Source organism: Podarcis raffonei, chromosome 3 (assembly GCF_027172205.1).
Source record: "Podarcis raffonei isolate rPodRaf1 chromosome 3, rPodRaf1.pri, whole genome shotgun sequence".
Classification (NCBI taxonomy): Eukaryota; Metazoa; Chordata; class Lepidosauria; order Squamata; family Lacertidae; genus Podarcis; species Podarcis raffonei.
Genome location: NC_070604.1, coordinates 50,225,379 through 50,253,114, shown reverse-complemented (window position 1 = coordinate 50,253,114; position 27,736 = coordinate 50,225,379). Strand labels below are relative to the sequence as shown.

General features: G+C 41.3%; 1 protein-coding gene and 1 long non-coding RNA gene across 4 annotated transcripts in view; one reads left to right on the top strand and one right to left on the bottom strand.

Annotated features, from left to right (window-relative positions):
• LOC128410380 (uncharacterized) overlaps positions 1–5,443 on the top strand; it is a 33,542-nt gene extending 28,099 nt beyond the window's left edge. Inside the window, exon 3 of the long non-coding RNA XR_008329477.1 lies at positions 5,153–5,443. This is a non-coding gene — a long non-coding RNA (uncharacterized LOC128410380). The remainder of the gene's footprint in view (positions 1–5,152) is intronic.
• GRIK2 (glutamate ionotropic receptor kainate type subunit 2) overlaps positions 1–27,736 on the bottom strand; it is a 439,072-nt gene that overhangs the window by 29,825 nt on the left and 381,511 nt on the right. For all 3 annotated transcript variants that reach the window (XM_053381541.1, XM_053381543.1, XM_053381542.1), the window contains exon 15: positions 14,784–15,009. In XM_053381541.1, the coding sequence (XP_053237516.1) occupies positions 14,784–15,009 (226 nt within the window). The remainder of the gene's footprint in view (positions 1–14,783; positions 15,010–27,736) is intronic.

The following is a 27,736-nucleotide window of genomic DNA, read 5'->3' as shown; positions in this document are numbered from 1 at the left end:
AATGAGCTATTGGGAATGCATAAATGGTGAATAATATAAAACTGAAGGAATCCGCAAAACCTACGTTTCCATTTTCTTCTACTTACACCCTGTCCCCATCCCTTTTCGGTCCTGGGGGGGACTGTAGCAAATTTTCATAAAACTGATTTGAAAGCAGCAGAAAGGAAATGTAATCGCAGTAATGCTGTTGCTTAAACTACTGGGAACACTGTAGCTCTGTGAAAATATGCACACAAAGCACCTGGGAGCACAATTTTGTTGCATTTGGGAAGAGAGAGCCGCTAAACATCTGTACTGTTTTTTATTTTAGCACACAGGCTGCAAGCCAGTCTGCCATCATAGGCAACGCATAAAGGCTCAAATCGTTCATAGTCTGGCTCATAGCCACCAGAATAATATTTTGCTAAATGGGTATCTGTTTGGTTACTTACGATGCACTCATTTGTATAAAGCCGTTTTCTCTTTTAAAATAGGATGAAGTAATATTGCGGGGGGCTCAAGCATGCTCTCACTCCTTACCACACATCTGAGAGCAATTCAGCCTGTATCAACCAATCCTGCCAAATCACATCATTCTTTAAACAGTGCTTGGTGTTGAAGCTCATCTGCATGGTGGATATGCAAAACCAAATTATGCAGCATGTGTAATACATACTATGCTGATTTCATGAAACACTTGGCACTCTTCCAAGTGACAGAAAACATCTTTGCTCTGTAGCTTTCTGCAAATACCTCTTCTGTGTGTGGCAATGGATAGCTGTCAGTCACAAAGATTTAATTCAGCTCTCTGAAATCCACCCAAAGGCGAATGCTTCCATTCTTTGCTATGATTATAGAGGAAACCCGTTCTGATGAGTCACTCTCTTCCAAAGTGTCTTTTTGTGTACTAAGTTCTTAAGCTTCTCTAATACAGTGGTCCTGGACTCTGACTGGAAATAGTCACTTATTTAATAATAGGTGTCATGTCATGTCTCACTTTAACTTCATAGACTGACAAATCAATGTGTGGAGCAAAGTTTCTTCTTAAAATGGTACTTAGTCACAACTGAAACTGGTGTTTGAAGTGCTGTAGTGATTAGCTGAGGGCAAGCTATCTGCCCATATACTACTCCTGAAGATGAATGCAAAAAAAATAAAAGTGTTTCCATTATAGGAGTGCTTTTGCAAATGCAGGTACAGAAAATACATGTATACCAAAACAAAAGTCACATTTACAAGCAGATGGCCATGGACAGGGATGTCTCAATAGCTTATCAAGTGCAATGTTTGCCAAGCGAGTTGCAAATGTACGAAGCAATACACGTAGATTGAAAATAATAGGATGGAGATTGCTGAGTCCAACATTTCTCCTGCAGTCTGAGGATGTGGCAGAAATATTAACTGTGCGCAGGTCATCCCCGCCCCCCCTTCAGTATATGAGGAGCTGATTCTGTTCACACTCAAAACAGCATCTGTCACCATAATTGCATGACAGTAAATAATTATGTCTTGACTGGATTAGCTGCTCTGGCATATCTCTGTCAAATGCCCAGTCTTTCTTCAGTGATTGCACTGAGCTTAGTGATTGCAGGGCATCCTGTGTAGTTTAGTTTATGTATATCCACAATGAAACCACGTCTTTTCTTGTACTTTGCGTTTTCTGGGTCTGTGATTTTTCATACATATTCTCTTTGTAAGCATTTATGTGCCTTTTCATTGCATTTTTCTGCAACTTGAACTGTGCCTCCTGTATCCTCATTATTTTTTCCCTCCCGATTCTTTTTTGCAAGGCGTATAGTTTGCTCAGTAAGATCCCTAATCAGCTCATCTGCCATATTTCCCAGTTCACATGTAACAATTACTTTCCTCAGTGCGGCAATAAGTTGTAATATTTGTTCCCCGGTTTCTCTTCACGTTGGCACAATTCATAGATATCGCCAACTACCACATGCACTTTAAGCGCACACACAAACTTGAACTCTGCAGATAAACTGTGTTTGTTTTCATACCACAGACATGTATCAACTAGTGATGGAAGAATCTGTCATTTTCAGCTTCTCTCCGTTTCACATTTTTTACAATCTTAAATTCAGTTTTCCAATTATCTACAGCAATTTTTGATTTATTTATTTTTTAACCCTCATGAAAATTTAGTCTCAGTGTTTTAGTGTGAATTTCTCCTAATAAACATTTTGGCTGTAGTTTTGACTAATATAGACATTATTGCAAGTAATTTCTCCTAATGTAATACATTTAATGTTATCCTCACTGACATATATGGATTTTATGAAACAATCCCCTAATATATGCATTTTGGTACACAACTGTCTCACAAATGTGCACTGCAAAAAAAAAAAAAAAAAGCAAAATCTGGAGGGGTATGAATTTGAAAGGATAGCTGTATTTTGGTTCATTTTATAAAAAAAAGCTTTTATTAAATGTATATACTGCCCATCCTCCTAAAAGAAGCCAGGACAACAAGAATCTTTGGGTTTGAGAAGTGAGAATCAGGCAGTTTCTTAGCAAAATGCGAACAAAATCAAATTTGTCCTCACCCTTACCCTCAGCATAAGATTGCAGGAAGCAGGCTTATACTTAGTTATATTATTTGTTCTCTGCCTAGTTATGTTATTTGATTTCTGCTTGGTGCACTCTGATGTATTCAGAGACAGAAAAGTCCCTTTCACTGGCAGAAAGAGTCCCACCCACTTCTTGCCCATCCTACATGATTGCCATCATGCAGCGTAGAGAACGGGGTTGTCTTTAGGGCTCGTCTCCACCCAAACACCCCCATTCCTCCATTGGCGGTGTGTGTGTGTGTGTTGGCTATTAAGGCATTATGAAGAATGTCTTAGTAGGTGGAAAGTATAACCTGCACTTTAGGTCCCAGTAAGGGAAAGGAGAATTTTGTATTTAAAAAAAACGTATAGAGAATGTATTAGAGGAGAAAAGAAAGCTGGCAAATACCTAATCCCTTTATTACAACTGCTGAAAAACTGCTAAGAAGCAGAAAAATATAAAATATCCTAATGCAATATGGGCTATAGCTTTCAAAATAATCCTTTTATGATACCTTTTGTCTGGGTGTTTCCATAGAAATACAGATCATTCTTTTGTTAATTTGTTGCTCTGCTGGAAACTTCTGGTCTGACAGTTGAGTTTAATGCAACAGTGCTTGTGAGGTTTATATATTTCAGATTCTGGCTACCTGCTATACTTGTCTATCATCCATCTAACTTCGGCCATATTGTCCAACAGTGCACCCAAGTTCTTTTTTTAAACCAATTTGGAAACATTGATCCTGATCTGTTTTTGCAGTATTTTCTGGACTTTGTTTGTTTGTTTGTTTCAGCTAGCTGTTAACAACTAGTGTCACAGAGGGGTGGATTAATTCTAATTCATTTATAATAAATATAATTTTAATTGGTCATTCTACGTCTCCTATTTTGTGTTTGTAAACCTTGATTCCTAGAGATGGGGCATGGTAGAAATTCATTGTACAATCATCACCACAGATGCTATTTGCAACTCTGGTACCAATCGCTGAGCAAAATCTTCTGTCCTCTCTTTCCTCCTTTTTTGAGGGGTGAGGGTGATGAACTAGTGTGCACCTACTATTTAAAATAGTACGGGATGCGGGTGGCACTGTGGGTTAAACCACAGAGCCTAGGACTTGCCGATCAGAAGGCTGGCAGTTCGAATCCCCGCAACGTGGTGCGCTCCCGTTGCTCGGTCCCTGCTCCTGCCCACCTAGCAGTTCAAAAGCATGTCAAAGTGCAAGTAGATAAATAGGTACCGCTCAGGCGGGAAGGCAAACGGTGTTTCCGTGTGCTGCTCTGGTTTGCCAGAAGCAGCTTAGGCTGGCCACATGACCCGGAAGCTGTACGCCGGCTCCCTCAGCCAATAAAGTGAGATGAGCGCCGCAACCCCAGAGTTGGTCACGACTGGACCTAATCGTCAGGGGTCCCTTTACCTTTACTATTTCAAATATAGCAGCTCTCTGAAATTCCAGTGACAGCAACAACAGCGATGACTTTCACAACAGCTATGGACTTAGGCAGAAACTGGCTATAGAGTTAATATAAATGTCTGCTTATGAGATATTCCTATAAGAACCATACAGGAAGCAAGAAAAGGAAGGCACTTGCTTTCCCTGCAGTATCAGTCTGCCTAAATGAAGATGCAAATCTGGAGCAGAGTTTGAAAGATGGGTACTTGGGTAAATAATGGGATGAATTCTTGAAAAGGCAAAGCTAGCATTGCACAATTCAGTATCACAAAAGCATGAAGTTTGAAATCACTCCCGGGAGGTAAAAGACAAGTAATGCCAGCTGGGTAACCTAAACAGTTTATTATTGGCCATTGCATAGCATTTAAATATCACACAAAATTACACGGTGAGTTTAAAGCCTACTTGAAGCAGGGACTCCTCACACAAAGGTAGAACAGCAGCATTGTAATGCATTCATTACTGCCTTGGATAAGGATAAATAATTCATGAAGTCATATTCCTAGCAGAGGTATGAAGCAGCAGATCATTAATTATTGCCTGAAACCCCTTTTTCTGTGGCGAAGCCTTCAATTTAAGGGAATGGAGTGTGAGATCCCTCTTTCTAGACGCTATGTCCGATGAAATAATATGAACACGACAGGTCTTCAAAATGAGCTTATTCCAAACGCCATTTTAATCATGTGCTCCTCAGATGACTGACAACAGAGAAGGAAAGAAAAATCCCCACAAACAATACTAATAATGCTGCCAAAATAGATGCTTTAATGTCTGCCAGAGAAAAGATTCCTTGAATCAAGGAAGCCGACCAACCTCTTTGTCTGTCCAATCAAGTTTATCTCTCTCTTTCTCTCTCTGGTACAGATGACAGCAACTAAGCTGGAAACTGACAACAACAGCTGGAAAAGAATAATAAAACAATGTACAAAGAAAAGTAAAGTGGAGGTCTACAGCAGAGACCTTCACTCGATCACAGAACCTCCATAGATCACCATACAAAATATGGTGAAAATTGAATTCTAGATAGACACAAGTGATGTGAAAGCCTCAGGGTTTTAGTCTAAACTTTTGAACTTACATGAGTATGTTGGTTTCAAGGGGTTTGAGCCAGTGTAACTCTGCTGGAAGGCTGTGTATTTATTCATATTCTTTTTCTTCTGATAGATGCTGAACAACTTTTAGATGGCCTGACAGCATGAAGCTTTTCTGACAACGTTATTTGAAACAAGATGGAAGCAACATTCTTAACAGAGGCAAGAGTTTGTCCACAAGGAAGAGAAGAAAGATTTTAGACCCTATCTATCTTCCACAATTACTTACATTTTAGTTCTTTTTCTTGTAAGCACTTTTTCCATAATCATGGTACAGTCAGGGGAGTGAATCCAGAATTGCTGTTGACCAAGTTATTGGGGGGGGGGGAGTGTCAAAAGCAAATGGAAGATGTCCAGGAATCAGCTTTGTAAAACTGAAATATTAGCAAGGGTTCCTGTCCCTGTGTTGGAAAGCTTATGTGCAAATGGGTTCCCTTCAGACTCATCCAATGGTGTGCTGGCTCACAAAGTGCTGCTAATGTGTGCATCAGCATCAAAGGGGTAGAACAGAAGAGAAAGCCCCAAAAGGCCTTAAGTTCTAGGAGGACCCCCTCTAGAGGAGGACCCTCAAAGCAACTGGAAAATCGGTGGCATTTATGTACCTGAGATACCTCCACGGAGTTAGGAAAGCCTAGAAGGTCTGTACAGTTTAAATGAAACATGCAAAATCTTTGCAGGCTACTTGTTGATCCTAAACCTCGGCTGCCTTGTGGGATATCTTGGGAGAAGACAAGACTAAGCAGTAAACCCTACACATATCCAAAGTGGACTCCCTAAGATAATTGGATGGCTTTGTACACCTCCTTCCAGCAACTCCTGCAGCCAAGCTGGTGCCACATGTATTTCCTTTGGACCACACTAGTGAGGCTGGGGGGGGGGGCTTGTTGTCTGGGCAGCCCAGGGTCTCCATTTACACTGCCCGGACTTGCGCCCCAGGGGGTACTGCAAACACAGTGGTTTGACTTAACCCCAGGAGGTGCACTCCACTGTTTCTCAAGACAGCAACTTGCTGATAAGATGAGCAGGTGACAGCAAAGGTTGCAAGGTTCTTAGCTGGGGCAATTAGAATAAGATCCACTGTTTGACTATTGATTCAAAACCCTAAAATGTATTTTATATAACTGACTTGTTATTTCTATTCTTTGTATATCGTATTGTTGTTTTATTGCTATGGCCGATGGCTGATGCAAATAAAGATTCATTCATTCATCCATCCATTCAGCTTGCTGATATGGGTGATACTGAGAGGTAGCTCTCAATATTCCTGGCAAACCACTGAACACAGAATGAAACATCTGTCACGATGAAATTTCAAGTCGTCTTCATTTTGTGTGATGTGTACCACAGATTCTGGGGTAGATAGACAGGCATACATAGCTTATATACTGGTTTGACTATAATCTTAGGTGGATTTATTTATTTCATCCCTAGTCACACTGGACACATCTTATACAGTAAGTGGATCTGTTGCTGGTGTGAAAAGTCAATGTGTAATTTTGATTTCTCCAAAGACACTATGGTTGTAATCAAATGACATAACCACATACACATTGGGCATTCTTACAGATCCATAGATTTCTCTATCTATCTAGGCATATCAGCCTAGATAAGTAGAGTAAGTTGTAGTGTGCAAGCTGAAGCTAAATGTACCACAGCTTTTTATTATTCTATGCACTCTGGCTCACTCTGGCAATTTCTTTCCCTCTAGCTTGCTTGCTTATTTTTCCTTGAATGGTCTTGACAAAACTTATTCAGATTTTTTTTTATTCAGCCAAAAAAAGACTCCCAGTGGGTTCTAGATTACTTTTTTAAAAAAGCAATCATTGCTCTCAGATGTACCATCTAAAAATACATGACACAAACTGAAAACAGCTTGGGAGGAAAAGGGGGAGAAAAGCAAACTCATAGTTACAAGGTCTTCTGATGACCACCTGGGGCAGAAACATTGAAGATGATGTGCCAAAAAAACACAGTTCTCCCTTATACTGTATTTTCCAGGCACCTCTACCTACCATAGCTACCTATTGACTTGCACATCCCAGGCACTGATATAGAATCATAGAATCATAGAATCATAGAATCATAGAGTTGGAAGAGACCACAAGGGCCATCGAGTCCAACCCCCTGCCAAGCAGGAAACACCATCAGAGCACTCCTGACATATGGTTGTCAAGCCTCTGCTTAAAGACCTCCAAAGAAGGAGACTCCACCACACTCCTTGGCAGCAAATTCCACTGTCGAACAGCTCTTACTGTCAGGAAGTTCTTCCTAATGTTTAGGTGGAATCTTCTTTCTTGTAGTTTGGAACCATTGCTCCGTGTCCGCTTCTCTGGAGCAGCAGAAAACAACCTTTCTCCCTCCTCTATGTGACATCCTTTTATATATTTGAACATGGCTATCATATCACCCCTTAACCTCCTCTTCTCCAGGCTAAACATGCCCAGCTCCCTTAGCCGTTCCTCATAAGGCATCGTTTCCAGGCCTTTGACCATTTTGGTTGCCCTCCTCTGGACACGTTCCAGTTTGTCAATGTCCTTCTTGAACTGTGGTGCCCAGAACTGGACACAGTACTCCAGGTGAGGTCTGACCAGAGCAGAATACAGTGGCACTATTACTTCCCTTGATCTAGATGCTATACTCCTATTGATGCAGCCCAGAATTGCATTGGCTTTTTTAGCTGCCGCGTCACACTGTTGGCTCATGTCAAGTTTGTGGTCAACCAAGACTCCTAGATCCTTTTCACATGTAGTGCTCTCAAGCCAGGTGTCACCCATCTTGTATTTGTGCCTCTCATTTTTTTTGCCCAAGTGCAATACTTTACATTTCTCCCTGTTAAAATTCATCTTGTTTGTTTTGGCCCAGTTCTCTAATCTGTCAAGGTCGTTTTGAAGTGTGTTCCTGTCCTCTGGGGTGTTAGCCACCCCTCCCAGTTTGGTGTCATCTGCAAATTTGATCAGGATGCCCTTGAGTCCATCATCCAAGTCGTTGATAAAGATGTTGAATAAGACCGGGCCCAAGACAGAACCCTGTGGCACCCCACTAGTCACTCTTCTCCAGGATGAAGAGGAACCATTGATGAGCACCCTTTGGGTTCGGTCAGTCAGCCAGTTACAAATCCACTGAGTGGTAGCATAGTCAAGACCGCATTTTACCAGCTTCTTTACAAGAATATCATGGGGCACCTTGTCAAATGCCTTGCTGAAATCAAGGTAGGCTACATCCACTGCGTTCCCTTCATCTACCAGGCTTGTAATTCTGTCAAAAAACGAGATCAGGTTAGTCTGACATGACTTATTTTTCAGAAATCCATGCTGACTATTGGTGATCACAGCATTCCTTTCCAGGTGCTCACAGACTGTTTGCTTAATGATCTGCTCCAGAATCTTCCCTGGTATTGATGTCAGACTGACTGGGCGGTAATTATTTGGGTCCTCTCTTTTCCCCTTTTTGAAAATAGGGACAACATTTGCCCTCCTCCAGTCTGCCGGGACTTCGCCTGTTCTCCAGGAATTCTCAAAGATGACTGCCAGTGGTTCTGAAATCACATCTGCCAGTTCTTTTAATACTCTTGGATGCAGTTCATCTGGCCCTGGAGACTTGAATACATCTAGACTAGCCAAGTATTCTTGTACTATCTCCTTAGTTATTCTGGGCTGTGTTTCCTCTGCTGAATCATTTGCTCCAAATTCTTCAGGTCGGGCATTGTTTTCTTTATCGGAGAAGACCGAGGCAAAGAAGGCATTGAGGAGTTCAGCCCTTTCTGTGTCCCCTGTTTGCATTTCACCATCTTCTCCTCTGAGTGACCCCACTGTTTCTTTGTTCTTCCTTTTGCTACGAACATACCCATAAAAGCCTTTTTTGTTGCTTTTAACCTCTCTAGCAAGCCTGAGTTCATTCTGTGCTTTAGCTTTTCTGACTTTGTGTCTACACGTGCTGGCTATTTGTTTGAATTCCTCTTTGGTGGTTTCCCCCCTTTTCCATTTTTTGTACACATCCTTTTTTAATCTTAACTCAGTTAAAAGTTCTTTAGATAGCCACCCTGGCTTCTTTAGGCACCTTCCATGTTTCCGTCTCATTGGTATTGCCTGAAGTTGTGCTTTTACTATCTCCCTCTTAACAAACTCCCAGCCATCATGAACTCCCTTTCCTTTTAGTATTACTGTCCATGGGATCTCACCCAGCACTTCCCTAAGTTTTATGAAGTCGGCTTTCTTAAAGTCGAGAAATTGAGTCCTAGTATGCTTGGCTGCTCCTTTCCGCTGTATAGTAAACTTCAGAAGAGCATGATCACTCGCGCCTAATGATCCTTCCACTTCTACCCCACTAACCAGGTCATCAACATTGGTTAGGACCAGATCTAAAATGGCTGTTCCTCTTGTAGCTTCTCCCACTTTCTGGACAATGAAGTTGTCTGCAAGGCCAGTGAGGAATCTGTTTGACCTTATGCTCTTGGCTGAGTTTGACATCCAACAAATATCCGGGTAATTGAAGTCCCCCATTACTACTATCTCCCTTCCTTTTGCATGCTTGGCCATCTGTTCCAGGAAGGCATCATCTATGTCCTCCGTTTGGCTTGGGGATCTATAGTAAACTCCCACAATGAGGTCACTGTTATTCTTCTCTCCCTTAATTTTGACCCAAATGCTCTCACTTTGGCTTTGAGGTTCTAAATCTTGGATCTCTTCACAGGTATACACATCCCTGACATATAACGCCACTCCTCCTCCTTTCTTGTCTGGTCTGTTTCTCTGAAATAGATTGTATCCCTCCATTATTACATTCCAATCGTGGGACTTATCCCACCAGGTTTCAGTGATGCCTATTATGTCATATTTAGTTTGCTGTACCAAGAGCTCAAGCTCATCTTGTTTATTTCCCATACTTTGCGCATTAGTGTACAGACATTGAAGTCCATTAATCATTCCCCCGTGTCTCTTATTTAAGGATTTTTTCCTCCCACCACTAGGTCTGCGTGCTGTTTGCTCCATTCGGTCTATGACATTTGGATGATCATCTTCATCAATTGATAGACTCCTACCTTCAGGAGCACTGTCTCCCTCCCCCACATTAGTCAGTTTAAAGCCCTCCTGATGAGGTTTCTGAGATTTTTTGCAAAAACATTCCTACCAACCGTTGTGAGGTGCAGCCCATCGCTTGCCAGAAGTCCATCTTCAAGAAACTGCATTCCGTGATCTAAGAATCCAAACCGTTCCTGTTTACACCATTTGCGAAGCCAGTTGTTCACTTCCACTATTTTTCCCTCTCTCCCTGGGCCACGTCGTTCAACTGGGAGGACAGATGAGATGACAATTTGTGCATTTAATTGCTTCAATTTCCTGCCCAGAGCCTCGTAATCTCTTTTGATCTTCTGGAGGCTATTGCTTGCAGTGTCATTGGTTCCCACATGAACCAAGAGGAAGGGGTATTTGTCAGTGGGTTTTATGATTCCTTGCAGTCGTTCAGTTACATCTTGGATCTTAGCCCCGGGGAGACAGCACACTTCCCGAGACATCTTGTCAGGCCCACAGATCACTGCTTCTGTTCCCCTCAGTAGGGAATCCCCTATCACCACTACACGCCTCCTCTTAGGTCTGGTCGGGGTTCTTCCGTGAGCTGTCCGTTCCAAGGTCGCCTGCACATTCCCTGAAGACTGCCTTTGCTGCTCGTCTTCATATACCTGATCGACTGTAATGAGGGAGAGATCCTCAAATGGAGTCTGCTCTTCGTCTTCCATGCTAGGGGAAAGGACCTCAAAGCGATTGCGTATTTCTAAACAATCAGAGCGAACCCTGGGCCTCCTACTTCTTTGAGTCACGTTTCTCCATATATCTGGCTCCTGTGTTGGTGAACTAGCCTCCTTCTCAGGGGAGTCCCCTGTCTCCTCCTTGGTGGAGACGGTGTGCTCTGTTGCTTCCAAGAAGAGCTCCAGCTCTCTAATTCTTTGGAGCGTAGCTACACGTTCCTCCAGTTGCTGGACTTTGTCTTTTAAGAGGGCAATCAACATGCAATTGCTGCAGGTAAAGCTGCCTGCAACCTTTGGCAAGATGGCAAACATTGCGCAGGAACCACAGGCGACTGCAGCTGTTCCCTCACCCTCCATCTTGAGAAGGTGTCGTTGGGGGTGACTACAGCGGTCCTCCATCATAAAAAGCGTGAAGACAGGACAAATAAATCCCCCCAAATAAACCTATATCTCCCCCAACAAACGTTTGAGACTAGCTCCCCTAAATCTAAAAGATGGATCAAACTGCGCGCGCCGCTGCCCTACAAGCTCTGACAAGCTCCTCCCACAGCTAATCCCCTACCTCAACAGAAGCCCTGCCCCCTCTGACCTTTGCACAGAGAAAGCAGCTAATCAGCCACAAGAAACTCACACAAGAAAACCCTTTTTGTTCCTTCTTCAGCCGCTGCCCTACAAGCTCTGACAAGCTCCTCCCACAGCTAATCCCCTACCTCAACAGAAGCCCTGCCCCCTCTGACCTTTGCACAGAGAAAGCAGCTAATCAGCCACAAGAAACTCACACAAGAAAACCCTTTTTGTTCCTTCTTCAGCCGCTGCCCTACAAGCTCTGACAAGCTCCTCCCACAGCTAATCCCCTACCTCAACAGAAGCCCTGCCCCCTCTGACCTTTGCACAGAGAAAGCAGCTAATCAGCCACAAGAAACTCACACAAGAAAACCCTTTTTGTTCCTTCTTCAGCCGCTGCCCTACAAGCTCTGACAAGCTCCTCCCACAGCTAATCCCCTACCTCAACAGAAGCCCTGCCCCCTCTGACCTTTGCACAGAGAAAGCAGCTAATCAGCCACAAGAAACTCACACAAGAAAACCCTTTTTGTTCCTTCTTCAGCCGCTGCCCTACAAGCTCTGACAAGCTCCTCCCACAGCTAATCCCCTACCTCAACAGAAGCCCTGCCCCCTCTGACCTTTGCACAGAGAAAGCAGCTAATCAGCCACAAGAAACTCACACAAGAAAACCCTTTTTGTTCCTTCTTCAGCCGCTGCCCTACAAGCTCTGACAAGCTCCTCCCACAGCTAATCCCCTACCTCAACAGAAGCCCTGCCCCCTCTGACCTTTGCACAGAGAAAGCAGCTAATCAGCCACAAGAAACTCACACAAGAAAACCCTTTTTGTTCCTTCTTCAGCCGCTGCCCTACAAGCTCTGACAAGCTCCTCCCACAGCTAATCCCCTACCTCAACAGAAGCCCTGCCCCCTCTGACCTTTGCACAGAGAAAGCAGCTAATCAGCCACAAGAAACTCACACAAGAAAACCCTTTTTGTTCCTTCTTCAGCCGCTGCCCTACAAGCTCTGACTTGTAGACATGCAGACATGTTTATGTGTATACACAGTATTTAACTTCTCACTTGCATCACCCACTATCTATTTTCTCAATTCTGAATATTCCAGTGAATAATTCTATACATGGGACCTGGATACCTGAAGGGAATGTGCTTGCAGAACTTCTCCTTGTCAAAAATTTTGCCACTTCCATTATTACATGCTACTTCACAAAATAATACTTACTTATGTAGCAGGCTGTCATTCACTGTGCACCAATGTGCAGCACCAGATTTAGCGTGGTGCAGGCAGTTCTCCTGCACAGGGCACTGAGCTGAGGGGTGCAAAATAGCAACCACAACAATACCTATATTTATACGGGTACCTACCGAGAAGATCTATTAAAAAGCAACCATCCCTAAATGAATTGTTGAAAAATTAAGAAATATTTGGGGGTCACCAAATTTTGTCCTCGCTCAGGGCACCATATTACCAAAGTCCATCCCTGCACTGTGCATCTATTCTACAGGTGTGTGAAGAAAATAGCAACCATTACTCAAATGCATGGAATAATATATTCAATATTTCATTCAGAAGTTAGCAACAAATTATCTATTTCCAACATTTAAGGCAAACATTTCAAATAAAATGAATTGTTGGGAATAATTTATCTTTTTATATCAAAAGATTTTTACATATTCTGGGACGTTGATGGCTGGCTTTCCTATTGGGAGCCCTAAATTCACCTCTATTATAACACTGCTTAATTGCACCTGCTATTTTAACAGCAAGGGCTATGTATCTGAAAATAAAGTTCTCCCTCATTGAGTTATCAAATTTGTATAACAGTTAGCAACATATGCATGGAAATTTATTTTGGCACACAATTGTGCATAGGTGCCAGAAGATCATGATCATTCCCGCAAGCTAAGAGCAGCTAATGTTTGTTATTTGTTTGTTTATATAATAGGGTGGGAATAGAAATGGAAAATGCTTTAGCTTTACTGTTAATTTTATTTTAATGGGCAGATCAAGAGTACATTGTACATTAAAGACACAGCTTTACCTGTTTCTGACTTTTGAAGTTGGAATTTCCCTTTTTATTTGGGACTGATGAGTGGCTTTGAGTGGTCTTTGCAGGTGGATATGTTTCTCTAAGCATCTTAGTTGAAGGAGGTTATTTTGTTGTGCTTTGCAAGGGCAAATAAAAGATCTGATATTTGGAGCTCAGACCCAATCTCTAGCTCATACAGTTTCTTGAAAATTTATTTTTACCTTTTGACAAGACATGTCTCCCATAAGAACCATTTTGTGACAAGGAAAGCCCTTCCCCCCAATGACAATCATTTTATGGTGGGGATCCATAGTTTCTCAGGTTACCAAATGTGTCCAAAAAAGTTTGGGATCCCTGCTCTGTCTATGGTTATTAAATGACCATTCATTGAACACCATGTATGCTGGTGTGGATCAGCTTGCACACAGGTGTTCCAATAAAACAATCCAGCCATGAGTTTAGATATTCCACCAGAGAGGTACATCACTGCCTGGTACTCCAGCAAGGTACTCCCTCAATCCAAACATGCCACACGACTGACCAGGAACTCATTCATTATCACACCAGTGGGAATTCCCAGATGGGGAATCTGTGGCCCTCCAAGTGCTGTCGGGTTACAACTTCCACCATCACCAACTAGTAGCCATGCTGGCAAGGGCTGATGGAGTTCAAAAACACTTGGAGGGCTACCCGTTTTCCATCCCTGATCTACAGTAACCTTTGATGAGAGTTCCCTTTTCAAGGAAAATACCGTATTCGCTTCAGAAAAACACAGACCTCCCTAGAATGGGCCTTGAATTTTACAGGCAACCACAGACTTTCCTAGATTACAATGGCAAGAGAAATCTTGTGCCAATAACATATACCACACCCATACTGATGGAAAAAAGTAATTATAATGATGGTGATAATAGCACTTTGAGTGTTTACAGCTCTTCATATATATCATCTCAGTAATGTTCAACATGATCACACACCTATATAAAAAAGTAAAACTCAAGCAGGTCTTCTCCTAATAGCACTAACCTTCAAAAACTCGCTTCTTTGTAGTATGGGAAGCACCAAATGGCAGCTGAAGATTCATGGGTTTCAACAGGCTTTCCCTCTCTTAAGAAGTGATTAAAGTACATTACTAGTAAAATATTTATTGTATTATATGGCACTCCTGTGTTTTAGCTTCTTTAATTTAGTTTGTTTCCTTTTGTAAAGTGCTTATATACTTTTTATATATTGTATTATATATTAAATATGGATACATTAATAATAGCACATGGTGCTGTTGTAATCCAGCTAATACCCAGCAAAGGGAGGAAATTGTGCTATTGCTGCACTTGCAATTTAACAAAAAGAGAAGAAAGGCATGCAACCTACCCATAGGAGTTCCGACACCATAACCTTTGGAGTCTATGAGGCCACCAATCTGTGTCAGGTTACAGTTCCGCTGTGTAACAAACTCAATGGTAGTTGACTCCATTAGGAAGGCATAATCAGAGGTGAGTACACGCTGGATACCTTCTTCGTTACTTTTGACAAGCACCGACTGCCTCCTGCTATTCATAAAGGCCCACATTTTTTCATATGTGGCTATTCTTGATTTCTGAAAGAGAAATGGCAAGATTCATAAGCACAATAGAGAGAAAGTGTTCAATAAAGAAGAGAATTTATTTGAAGAGAATGGTAATAATTTCAATGGATCACAGATTAGGAAACACAGGCTGATGCAGGATCTTTGTTGGACCAGGCAGCACACAGCTCTACTATAAATCTGCATTTCATATACCAGGATCAAATTGCTTTAGCTAGTGTGGCTTCAGCCAAAAGTCCCTAAGAAATATCATCTTGTGAAACTAAAGTGTCTTTGTTATAAACCTTTTGCATTCTGACAGGACGACAGTCTGCATGATTCCTCGAGGGAAGGAAATGAAGACAAATATATGCATAATAGAAAAAACTTTGTATGAAAATATCTTTCCTCATCAGGCTTAAACATTCAGAATAAATATTCCAAATTTTTTAAAAAACAGTTTGATGGCTAATTCCATTGCCCTAAACACTGACAAAGTAGAAAATACGCTGGGAAGCAGAAAATGTTAATTTGATTATGAATTTTTCCTCCGTAGTAGTTTATTATTGGGACACAGGTGGCGCTGTGGGTAAAACCTCAGCGCCTAGGACTTGCCGATCACATGGTTGGCGGTTCGAATCCCCGCGGCGGGGTGCGCTCCCGTTGCTCGGTCCCAGCGCCTGCCAACCTAGCAGTTTGAAAGCACCCCCGGGTGCAAGTAGATAAATAGGGACCGCTTACTAGCGAGAAGGTAAACGGTGTTTCCGTGTGCTGCGCTGGCTCGCCAGAGCAGCTTTGTCACGCTGGCCACGTGACCCGGAAGTGTCTGCGGACAGCGCTGGCTCCCGGCCTCTAGAGTGAGATGAGTGCACAACCTTAGAGTCTGTCAAGACTGGCCCGTACAGGCAGGGGTACCTTTACCTTTAATTTATTATTTGTTGGCTATATTTTCAAAGAATGTCAACAGTTGGTCATCAGAATCCAAAGCAGTGATATGAATTCAACATTGCACAGGATAGTGCCCCCAGACCAACAGGATTCACAAAATCACATCATATGGTGATTCCACTTTACTTACTGTTGACAGATATGACTTTTGCATATTGAAAAGCCTCCATTTGAGACAGATAAGGTATCATATGACAGGTTATCACATGGGGCTGGTAATCACCAAATGTGGAAAATATAGCAGTTGAAATCTAACATAATAAAACAGTGTTGCACGCTAATAAAAATTAACCAAACCGATCATTGTAATGGTAAAAACTATCTTTCATGTGCCAAAGAGTAAATAAAAAGTGTTTTCCTTGTAAATTAATTGCTGATGAAACCTTGTAGCTAATCCAAGATATATACAAATAGTATTCAATTTAGTTGTCACCATGCAACTTTAAACTGCAGTTCAATGTGTTTGAGATCTTCACAACATCTAATGTGATAATATTACACAAATTAAGGTGAAAGTCTTCATACACATGATCCCATCACTATTATACTAGAATGCTGCAAAGCAAAGACTTAATTCTCAGTTTTGAAGTGAAAAGAACTCTTCAACTTTTAAAGGCTCTCTGGAAGTTGGTAATCTAATAGCTTGCGTACATATTACCTTTCATTTTAATAACAACAGCAATGTGTAAAGTACCTAAAAACCCCAGACGGAAATTCACAGCAAGATAGCAAGCTATTTAATAAGTACATAGTTACAGAGGAAAGGGTGGAAAATAATGGAGGAAGAGGCTCAGACCATTGCAAGTTGACTTGAGCAACTATCTATTAAAAGTTTAAATATGTGATAATAATAGTAAGACAGGAGGGAAATATTTGTGCATGGATGGAGTAATGTAGTAGTAATTTTAAATCACTACATCCAATCATAGACACAAATAAAAAGGCATGGCAAGCTGTTGTTTTTTCTATATGAAATAGAAAAGAATAGAAATACAAGGTAAAAACACAGAAAAGACAACTCACTAGAGTAGCAGTTGTACAATACTTGCCCAGACTAGTATGATCTTTGAGGATGAATGACTTCTCCAAGCTTTTGGAAATTAAGGGTGTCTGAGGAGATAATAATGTTTCTGTCTTGGCACTGTGTTCCCCCCTCCCCAAACAACTTGGGGAAAATCCCGGCTGTGAGTCAGTAAGGGAGGAAATGGGATGGTAATAAGAATGCCTCGAAAGTGCGCCCCCTCCTGCAACAATTTTTGAACAATCGGGGGAAAGGGTAATGATAAGGACAACGGAGATAATAGCAAGATGCATCTGCACTGAGCATATCACATATTTTTTTGGGGGGGGGAAAGAATCCCTGCTATATGGCATACAGCCGGACAAGAAAGGATTACCATATCCTCCACCCCATATTCCACTGACGCCCCTCTCAAGTGGCTGCCTGCTGTACGTGCCAGCAGGCAATGAAATAAACCCAGCAGCAAGAGGAGGATTCTGACATTTCTTTCAAATTTGAAGAAGCTGCTTAAGAGAAGCTGCATGGTGACTGTACCATGTGGCCAGCAGGCAGCAAGATGAGTGACAGGTGATCCCTGCAGTTCCTCCCCCACCCCAAAACGCACATTTTTAAAAAAGTATATGAATAGATGACTGCTGACTACTCCACATCACTGGCAGGCAGCAAAATAAGTGAAATAAAGCAGCAAACAGGTGCATCCTGTGCATCTTCACATAATTATATTTCCATGCTACAAAAGGCTTAACCTGTTGAATTTCTGTCTACCATTGAATTTCTGTCTAACTTTAACAGCTGTTAAAGTTTCTTTTTCTGCTATTTTGGAGGTAGCAACCATTTTATGTTAGGCCATACCATTGTTGGCATTCATTTTGTGGTGCCCTTCCTCAAAATTCCAAATATGCCCTCCAAATTGTTGATGACCACAGTTTTATCAGAATAAATGAAAATGAGAAGGATATTTCATTCTGGATCTTCTCATGTTAAAAACACAAATGTCAAGATCCTAGCTGAGTGTAAATCTGTTGTAGTGTTTATTATTCTATACTGTATTTTAAGGTGTGTATGTGTGTGTTTTCTGTGCCATGAGCAGAACTCAGCTTTGGGGTGACAATAGAAATGCAGAAAATAAATAAAAATGAAAGTGCTGTGTTATCAATTCCTTTTCAGCGAACTCAACTCCAGAAAGCAATCGGCAAGAAGAGATGACAAGCTTCTTCTCTCATGTGCTAATATCAACTTTGCACCTAAGTACAACTCCAGCTCTGGGACAGGGATTGAGGACAAGATTGACACTGCAGACCTTTCTAAAGTTGAGCTGACTGGCATCTGTAGCTTCTGCCCCCAAGGAGGATTAGTGGTATATGTGGGATAAAAAGAGGAACATTTATTCTGAATAAGGATAACCTAGTATCCCTGCTGAGATACAATTCAAGGCTTATTTCAATTTGCCTGGGGACTTCTGTAAATCTATCATTCAAACACTTCCAGGACCCAGTGGTAATAAAAATAGAATTTTATATCCATCTGCAAGAACTCGCTGAGATGGTGCCAAACTATCATATATACTATTGATCGCAGGGACATTTGAATGAGAAAGAGCAGAGAAAGAAGAACATATAATGAATGGGGATCGCACACAAACAAAGGTTTGTTGTGCATGCTGTGGTCTGAAAACAAATTGTGCTTGTATTCATTTTATATCAATATTACTCTGGAAGAAAATACACTTGAGCTGCACGCTGCACAGCAGTTTTCACAGGAGTCAGAATGATTCTAAAGGACAGGCAAAAAAGGTCAGTGTTCTCAAATAACAAGAAAACCTATGTAACAACATACATGTGCAAGTAACCCTCCCCCCTTTTTTTGGTTAAAAGTCTGTCTCAAGTGTATACAACTGAGTTTTGCCCCAAGGAACAATAAGTATGCCACAGAAACACAGAAGAAGCAATAAATGGACTGAAGCATTTATAGCGCATTTAACAACTCAGTGACAACAACTAGGAAACAACAGGGGTGTTCAAGCTGCAGCCTACAATGCCCAAAACTTTCTATTGAGAACTGCAGCATTCATCTCTTTTGAAATCATAAAATTCTAGCCCTCGTGTCTGCGGGTGATAGCCAGCATAAAATCTCTGAAACGGGGCATTTTAAAGAGGTAGGGAAGAACCGTAGCTCAAGGGAAGGATGATTGCTTAGCATTGGAGCACCAGCTATGCAAGCACAAGGTCCCAGGTACCATTCACAGCATCTCCAGAAAGGACTGGGAGAGACCCCTATCTGAAACCCTGAAAAGCCACTTCATGTCAGTGTAGACAATATTGAGGGAGATGGCCTAATGATCGGACTTGGTATAAGGCAACCTCACAAGTTGTTATTAAATTAAATTAAATTATTAAATTTATTAAATTAAATTAAATTAAATTATTAAATTTATTAAATTAAATTAAATTAAATTATTAAATTTATTAAATTAAATTAAATTAAATTATTAAATTTATTAAATTAAATTAAATTAAATTATTAAATTTGTACACTGCCCTCCACCTGAAGGTCACAGGGCAGCTCACAACATGAAAATACACAGCAAGAACAGAAAAAAAATATACTAAAACAAGAATGGAACAGAACCAACAACCCTCCTCTCACAAAGACACTTGAAAGGCCATAGAAAGCTCAATCAGCCAAAGGCCTGGTTGTAAAGAAACATTTCCTATGGTGGATCCACTGGCTCCAAAGCTTATGCAAGTCACAAGTTGCAGCAGGAGTTCTGGGCCATTTTGCTCTACCAGCTTTTGGCAGGCATAGCAAAAACAACCTACCTTCCCTGACCAGAGTGAGCTGCATGGTTCCCGACGGGGCATTAAGCCCTTCTGTGGCATGACCAGGGTTAAGACTGCACCCTAAAACCCCTACTCACCATCAGTCCCCATCTGTAAACTTTTCAAAAAAATATATAAATTGCTTTGATGGTTAAAAACAACAACTATCAAGCAGTGTATACATTTCATGAAATAAGTAATTAATAAATAAGCCATCTTGCCCATCCTTCCCTTAATTACCAGCAAACTAGGATGTCAGCAATGGTGGCATCAAACAGAGAGCAGGAAGGAGAAGCTTCTTCCTTTCTCCTCTTACACCAAATAGGTTCTGGTCACTTTGGTTCTGAGATTGATACTGATAACACTGTTGCAGACACATCCTAACAGTTATATTTGCATTTCCAGCTTCCATAAAGCAAGGAATTCTGATGAATTCATCTACCGGATGCTTTGATGAAGGATCTGATCTAACAGGGAATAATCTGCTCAACTAGAAATGATATCTGGAAGGGAAAACTTGTGGTGGCATAATTTATTAAGCTTATTTTCTATTGTAATGCATGAGGTAATGCAGTTTAAAAGTGAGATAGTTATGATTTGTGACATTTCGCGTGGAAGAGGGAAGACAGTAATGACTCCGAAACTCTGAAGCCCATTCTGACTAGCAAGACAATTAGAGGTGAAGGGAATCAAAGAGTTCAGCTACTTGGTGCTTCAAGCCGAAAGATATCACAATGACATCCAGAGGAGAGACTGCTTTATGGCTTCCTCAGCACTCATAAATGAAAGATCACGGAAAGATAACTACGTGTCAGAGATCATGAATGTAAACATAATGAAAGCATTGAGCTTTCCCATGGCTGTGCGAATTTAGGACGGCAGGAGACGAGGGAAGCATCTTTAAAACTGTTCTGATATTCTTATGCATGATGGTATTGCGGTAAATTCTGAAGTGTAAGAGCGCATCAGGGCAGTCCTCATTGCCACACCCTCAAAAGAAGTCCAGGAATGGCAGAAGCTGTGCTCACCATGTACATCCACTGACAGTAATAAAATAGGAAGTCACTTTCATTTTCTGACTTTCTTGGTGCCATAAACAATAGTAAAACGAGTAAAACGAGTAAGTATCATTATCACCTCATTCACTTGAAAGGAGAATCCATCCATTACCCTAGTGTTCTAGGGGATGCTGTCACAGGTTCTGCTCTGAAAAAAGTCTTAGACTGCACTCTTCCAGGTTTCCCTTCCACTTCACTGCCTAGGTGTTTTGTATTAAATAAATGAGAACAGACTCCACTCATGCTTTATCTCTGTAATCTTTAATTGGAAAACTTTAATTGGAAGATCAGGCAGTAGCCATTTTCCATGATGGAACAAAGGAACAAGTGTTGGCCATCAACTCAAGCATCACTTGATAGTATGCATGTGCTTTTCTCCCACTTTCCAATTTTGCACTGATAGTGCAATAAAAACGTAGTGAAGGGACCATTTCAGATTTCTTTGCAGTCTCTCTTTGCAGCATCTGGTGGGCCTGGGTGTGTCTGTGGATTTGATATCTGCATTGTACAATGTGATACAACCACAGAATAATAGGATTTGGGTATCAATGTCCATACAATTTTATATTACACAAAACTGTAATGGTTCCATCTAAGTACACCCCCCTTTCACCAAAATCACCAGGCCTGGGATCAGTTTGCGCATTTGTTCTTGAGGCAAATTACATCTACAAACCATTTTCATGGGTCCAGCACTTCCAGCTGAGAAATGTACAAAATACTACTTCAGATAAATGCTAATTCACACAACTTCCCTGATGGAAAACAAGATGGTAAAGTCACTGCATATTCAAACATTTCAGAAGCAAAAAGTGCCAATTAGGTTGTTGTTGTTCCCAGTAAATTGAGTTTCTACTTGGCTTGTTTTATTTATTTATTTTTTAAAAATATCTTAAAATCAAGGAAGAGAATGATTAGTGACTTGTAGGTTTGGAAGAACTTTCCACTTGCCACTGCTTTAAAAACAACCTCAAAATAATAACAATAATTTATTATTTGTACCAGCCCATCTGGCTGGGTCTCCCCAGCCACTCTGGGCAGCTTCAAACAAAGATTAAAAATGCATTAAAATGACACACATTAAAAACTTCCCTAAACAGGGCTGCCTTCAGATGTCTTCTAAATGTCAGGCAGTTGTTTATCTCTTTGACATCTGATGGGAGGGCGTTCCACAGGGCTGGCACCACTACCGAGAAGGCCCTCTGCCTGATTCCCTGTAGCTCTTCTCTTCTCTTCCACTTCAATCTGAATGGCCATACATCACTTTCCCACACTGCATCCTACACAAACGGTAAGCTAAGATACTCACCTTTAAATGGGTTTTTCATCTGACAAAATGCAGTCACTGATTGTTGGATATATTGCATGCAGTGCAATCTAGAATCCTGTTCAAAATGCCTCTCATTTTCTTTGTTAAAGACAATAAAATATTTACAGCATCGTTGTAAAAAGAAAGAATGAATAAAGTCTAGCAATGGAGGTGGAAGTCCAACATGATGTTGTATTCATCAAACATATACTCATCATAATAGGAGACATTATAGGATTTCAAGCAGACAGATACAGTGATTGGCACTTGTCAAGTGGTACTGTGCTGAAGGAAACAACCTTCAATTTCAATCACTTCAAGAAGGATTGTGAAATAATCCCGAAAAGCAAAAGCTCCAGCTGAGAAGCATGAAGTACAATGAAGTCATTCCTTGGCGTTGACCAATCTACAAATTAGGTATGTGTATATAATTTGCATGTGTTCCAAATTTTCTTTTAAAAGTCATGTTTAGAAGGCAAGGATTTAAAATGGAAACACGACAGAGATAAGGCCATTAAGCCTTCAGCCAGTCTGCTGATTCCTCACTCTAAATTTGTCTCCCAGGTATGTCTTCCTCCTGAGACACTGAAAGGAGAAAAGCTGCTAAGAGCAGGGGCATTGGGAGGAGGAAAAGGTGGAAGCAGGGCTACCTTCACATGTAGGCATGGGTGGGCATCTGCCAAGATGCCATACCCAATAGGTGGCCCGAAATAGGAGCCCCCTGGGCTAGCTCTTCCTCCTCACTGTTTCTCAACTCACCTCTTTGTAGCACTGGCAAGGAAGAGGAAAAGCAGCAGCTGGTGACAATGACAGTGAGATGCTAGATCTACTGAGCAGGGAGGGCCCATGGAGAGTCTCTTGCCTTCGAATGGTGGGAAACTGAATCTGTCAATGTGAAGTTACCTCAATCCCAATCTTAAATTCACTTCCCTCAATTTTCTCAACAGCTTGCATGTTTTTAATAAAAAAATACAAAGTCAGCACAAAAATTAAAATGCATTTGTGTGTACTTCTCTTAACAGATGTGCTTTATGCATTTTCCTCAGGGATATGGAAAGCAATTTTCCTGAATATAAAACATTTGTGTAATTGATTTTTATTTGTTGCTAAGCCACTTTGAGACAGTTCTCTTTGTACAAAACAATAATCAAACACATTGTATTATTCTAATCTGTTTATTATTACTTTCACTAAGGTAGGCATGTTTGCACATCAGTAGCAGGGTGTTTCTAAATGCCAGGTGTCAGGAAACAGTGGTGGGAAAAGGCTCTTTGTCCCCTTGTCCTGCTAATGGGCTTCCCATAGGCATCTGGTTAGCCAGTGTTTGGAAAAGGATATCCCTTGATCCTGAACACTTGCAGTTGTATCTTTGCCTGCCACACTGCCATAATACCTGTGGCATACTGTACTGTTCTGGTGCATTACTCACTTTTCACTTTTCATCTTAAGCATTCATTTGCTGGCTGCAAGTCTAATAGATACAATTTTAAGGACGATCATGCAACCAACCAAGGATGGATTTCTGCACACCAGTAATATTTCAGACAATATTATCTTTCGTTATTTTTTCTTTAAAAAAAGAGAGAGGGTGGACGTAACCTTCCTTTCTGCCTGAATTTGATTTCCATGCCACCAACAACTACAGCACCATAGTTTGTCTTCAGTTTTCAAGGTAAGGGATCAAAGATGAAAGATAGCCTTTCATTTTATCTGACTGGTCTCCTCCATTCCACGACCTCGGTTTTTTCTCTCTCCTTCTCTCTTTTATCAGAACTGCTGAGGCCTGTAAAGCTTTAAGTTAACTAGCCGATTTTGTTGTGTCAGCATAAAAGTGATAAAAACACACACGCACACACACCATAGTTCATACAGTGTTCTCTCCCTTTGTAATGGCAGTTTTCATGGTCCATAGAGCACAAATGAAGAAAGGTAGAAAAGGTGTTCCTGCCAAGAATGGTGCTACAAGGAATGAAAAATGCAGTGCTGGGCAGAATAAATTCCACTGTGCAGCCCAATTGTTCTGCAAAAAAAGGGGGGGTTGTATGTTTGGCTTTAGGAAGCCCAAGATAATTAGTGTAAGTATTCAAAATAAATACTTGATAACACTAATGAATTCACAGTTAATTCTAGATTACTCCACTATCAGTTTTCTTTGTGACAATCTTAAGTAATAAGATTTCTCCAAAGGGGAAAGTTGTGGCTCAGGTTGCATCATAAAGCAAACTTCCCATGATGCTAGTTTAGAAAGGTATCTGCAAAAAGGAGTCACCATACAGCACAGCACAACACTTGTCTACAACCTTGCCATGTATTCAGTCTTATTTGACCTGCCTGAGGTTTCCCCAAAACTGTCATGTGGACAAGCTATAAGTTCATTTGTGGGCTCCATTGCCTATCTAAAGGCATTTGCAGTCAGCAATCATGCAGGCATGCAAAGATGTTAACATATGTACCAATAATACCCTGTGAGAAGTGAACTGGACCAATCCTCCTAGGTGTCTTATTCAGAGGGAGGCAGAGGTAGTCAAACACATAAAACAGATAATTTCCTTCCTTAGCACATGTGTCTTCTCTCCCACCCAGCTTCTGTAGGAAAGCAGAGAGTAGGGCTAGGATGTGGCATAACTCTCCTCTCATAGATCCCAACAGCTGTAGTAATATGGAGTCAGTGTAGATGCGAAGTTAAAAGTATGGTCAGGATAATCAAATCCACACTTTCAAACCATCATATATCCCCACCTGCATTCAGACATGCCCTGACAGTGCCATCTTGTTTTAATTTAGCTGCTACAGCACTTTGTGTAAGTCAGAAGCAGCATATGTAATGGATAGTGATTGAATCCTCTACTTCAGAAATACATACATTATCACAAACTCTAGATATGCTGTTCATATATATAAATAAATCCTTCCCTCCCCCTCCTTCTGCTTTCCAACTCAGCACTACCACCTGCCATGCTATGCTGCTTTCCCATCCATTGGGGGGTGGAGAGAGAGAGAGAGAGAGAGAGAGAGAGAGAGAGAGAGAGAGAGAGATGCATCCCTATATGCTGAAAGGGTCCTGATGAGTCATTTTGATCTGAAATCCAGCTGGAGGTGATAGGGTTTGTTTTCAATACCCCTCTCCTCTGTACATTCAACTGTTCAAATTCAGCTTCCAGAACTGCTTTTGGCTTACAAATAAAAAGTAGGATGTGTGGCTGGCTGTGTCACATCTAGTTTGGGTCTCGGTCTTAAGTAGTGATGTCACTGAGGTTCAGAATTCTTTAGTTCAGAATACAATCCTCCACAATTTCTTAATGCTGTCTTTTAATGCAACCTTACTTTTGCAGGCCCAGGTTTACTCTTTGGCTCAGATTCTTTTCTGTGCCGAATAAAATTTTCCCGTCAACACCTACATATGCTATTGCTGCCTAAGAAACAGAGGGAAAGGAACAATGTTTGTGGGTGGGTGCATCTTTTAGCTTGCTTCCTGCAGTGTTCCAGGAAGCTGGGGGGGGGGGAGGCAAAACAGAACCACTTCCTGCCTGCCTGCCTGCTGCCTGCCTGCCTTCCTTGTTACCATCATGGAAGCAGCAGGAGAACAATGGCAAAGACTTGTTAGATATAGTGCCAATGGAAAGTCTCTGATCTGACTCTTGTGTGGAAATAAATCCTCTTCACCACAAGAAATAAGTTTTAAAGCTTTGCTTGCAGATCTTGGTTTTTAAAGCATTTAGTTAGCACACTCTATGAAAAATACCACCTATATGCCTAAAACCTTTTTTAAAATAACAAATACAATGCAATTCAATTCAATACAGCATTTTATGCACATTAAACTTATAACTTCAACAAGACAATGGGGAAGATAGGGATCCCCTTTCCCTAATACTACTACAGCAATATCAAGTGAAGTTGTAAGGTAAAAGGGGTCTGAAAGCTTTGAGGAAGACAACAATTAATTAATTTAGAATTCTCATTAAAACTTTTTTTTCCTCCTGAGTGTTTTTAAGATTGCTCAGAAACACTAGTCTAAATCAAGTTTTGGGGACAGTATTGGGATTTGAAGTGGATTCATATACCCAGCTACCTGGGAATAAGTCCCGCTGAGTTTAATATATATGGCGTAATAAACATTCCTTACATTATTACACCTCAGTGGCCTGCCTAAAGATGAATTAAGAATTAAGAATAGACATACAAGGGAATTATTGGAATATAGAAAGCTTGTTTTCATTGTAAATCATAGGGTAATATGCTGACCATTTAACAAATGCAGGATTGCTATTGCCCAAGTAGTATTGCTATTACCCATCAAGCTGAGTGACATAAGGAAGATAAATCAAGAGAGTTGCTTCTGTGCACTGACAAAGGTCTTTTGTTTTACTCTCAAAGGCTACACAATACCACCTGCCTTTAAAGAATTCTTGGTTTCCAGATTGCTTTAGAAAGGAGAATGAAATCTTCACCTCTGCTCATTCTGCCTGCTGTCAAACACAAATTATAATTTAGGACTCAGCATGAGAACACTTAGCCCCCATTATTAGGTTTGAAAGCAGTTTCACCCCATATGGCAGAAAGACGAATCTTATAATGTTTTGTTTCACACCAAGAAGCTTGGACTACACATTGAAAATGCTAGCTTAAAAAAAAGCTTGCCTACACCTGACAGCTGAGAAATTGTCACAAAATCCCAGGCTTAAGGAATGGAATAATGTATACTGGCAAGGAAGCTCTGCATACAATATTCCATGGTAATATGTATCACACTCTACTGGAAATGCTCTGACATGCTGTGTTTTGAAGCACATTCATCATGGAGAGGCAGGATGAATGTTTTAACTTCATCAATGTTTAGAAGAAATGATGATTGGAGAGGGCAGCTGGTGACAACAAAAGGAACCTTATACACTGCTGATGGTGGCCACTGAGAGGCCAACTCAGTAGGAGAGGTGAGTGGAGAAATGCTTCTGTCTAATCCAACCTCCTCAAACCTGGCATAGGTGGTGTGCATGCGATTGTTCTTTAAGTTCCGATTTACAAATTTGTCCATTTCATTTCGGAACTCATGAAGACTGAATTCATCAAATATCCCTACCTCTAAAGAAAACTTGCTCAAGAATGATCTCCACATGGCCCTATTGAGTCTTAGCTAAATAATCATTTTTGTACATGTGAATTTCATTTCATTCAAATGCAAACCTTTGGGCCTTTCCCCTTCGAGCAAAGCCTGCAATACCATTACTGAAGGGAATGCGGGTGGCGCTGTGGGTTAAACCACAGAGCCTAGGGCTTGCCAATCAGAAGGTCGGCAGTTTGAATCCCCACAACGGGGTGAGCTCCTGTTGCTCGGTCCCTGCTCCTGCCAACCTAGCAGTTCGAAAGCACAAAGTACAAGTAGATAAATAGGTACCTTCCCGCCCTGGCAGGAAGGTAAACGGTGTTTCCGTGTGCTGCTCTGGTTCTCCAGAAGCGGCTTAGTCATGCTGGCCACATGACCCGGAAGCTGTACGCCGGCTCCCTCGGCCAGTAAAGCGAGATGAGTGCTGCAACCCCAGAGTCGTCTGCGACTGGACCTAACAGTCAAGGGTCCCTTTACCTTTACCATTACTGAAGGAATGCT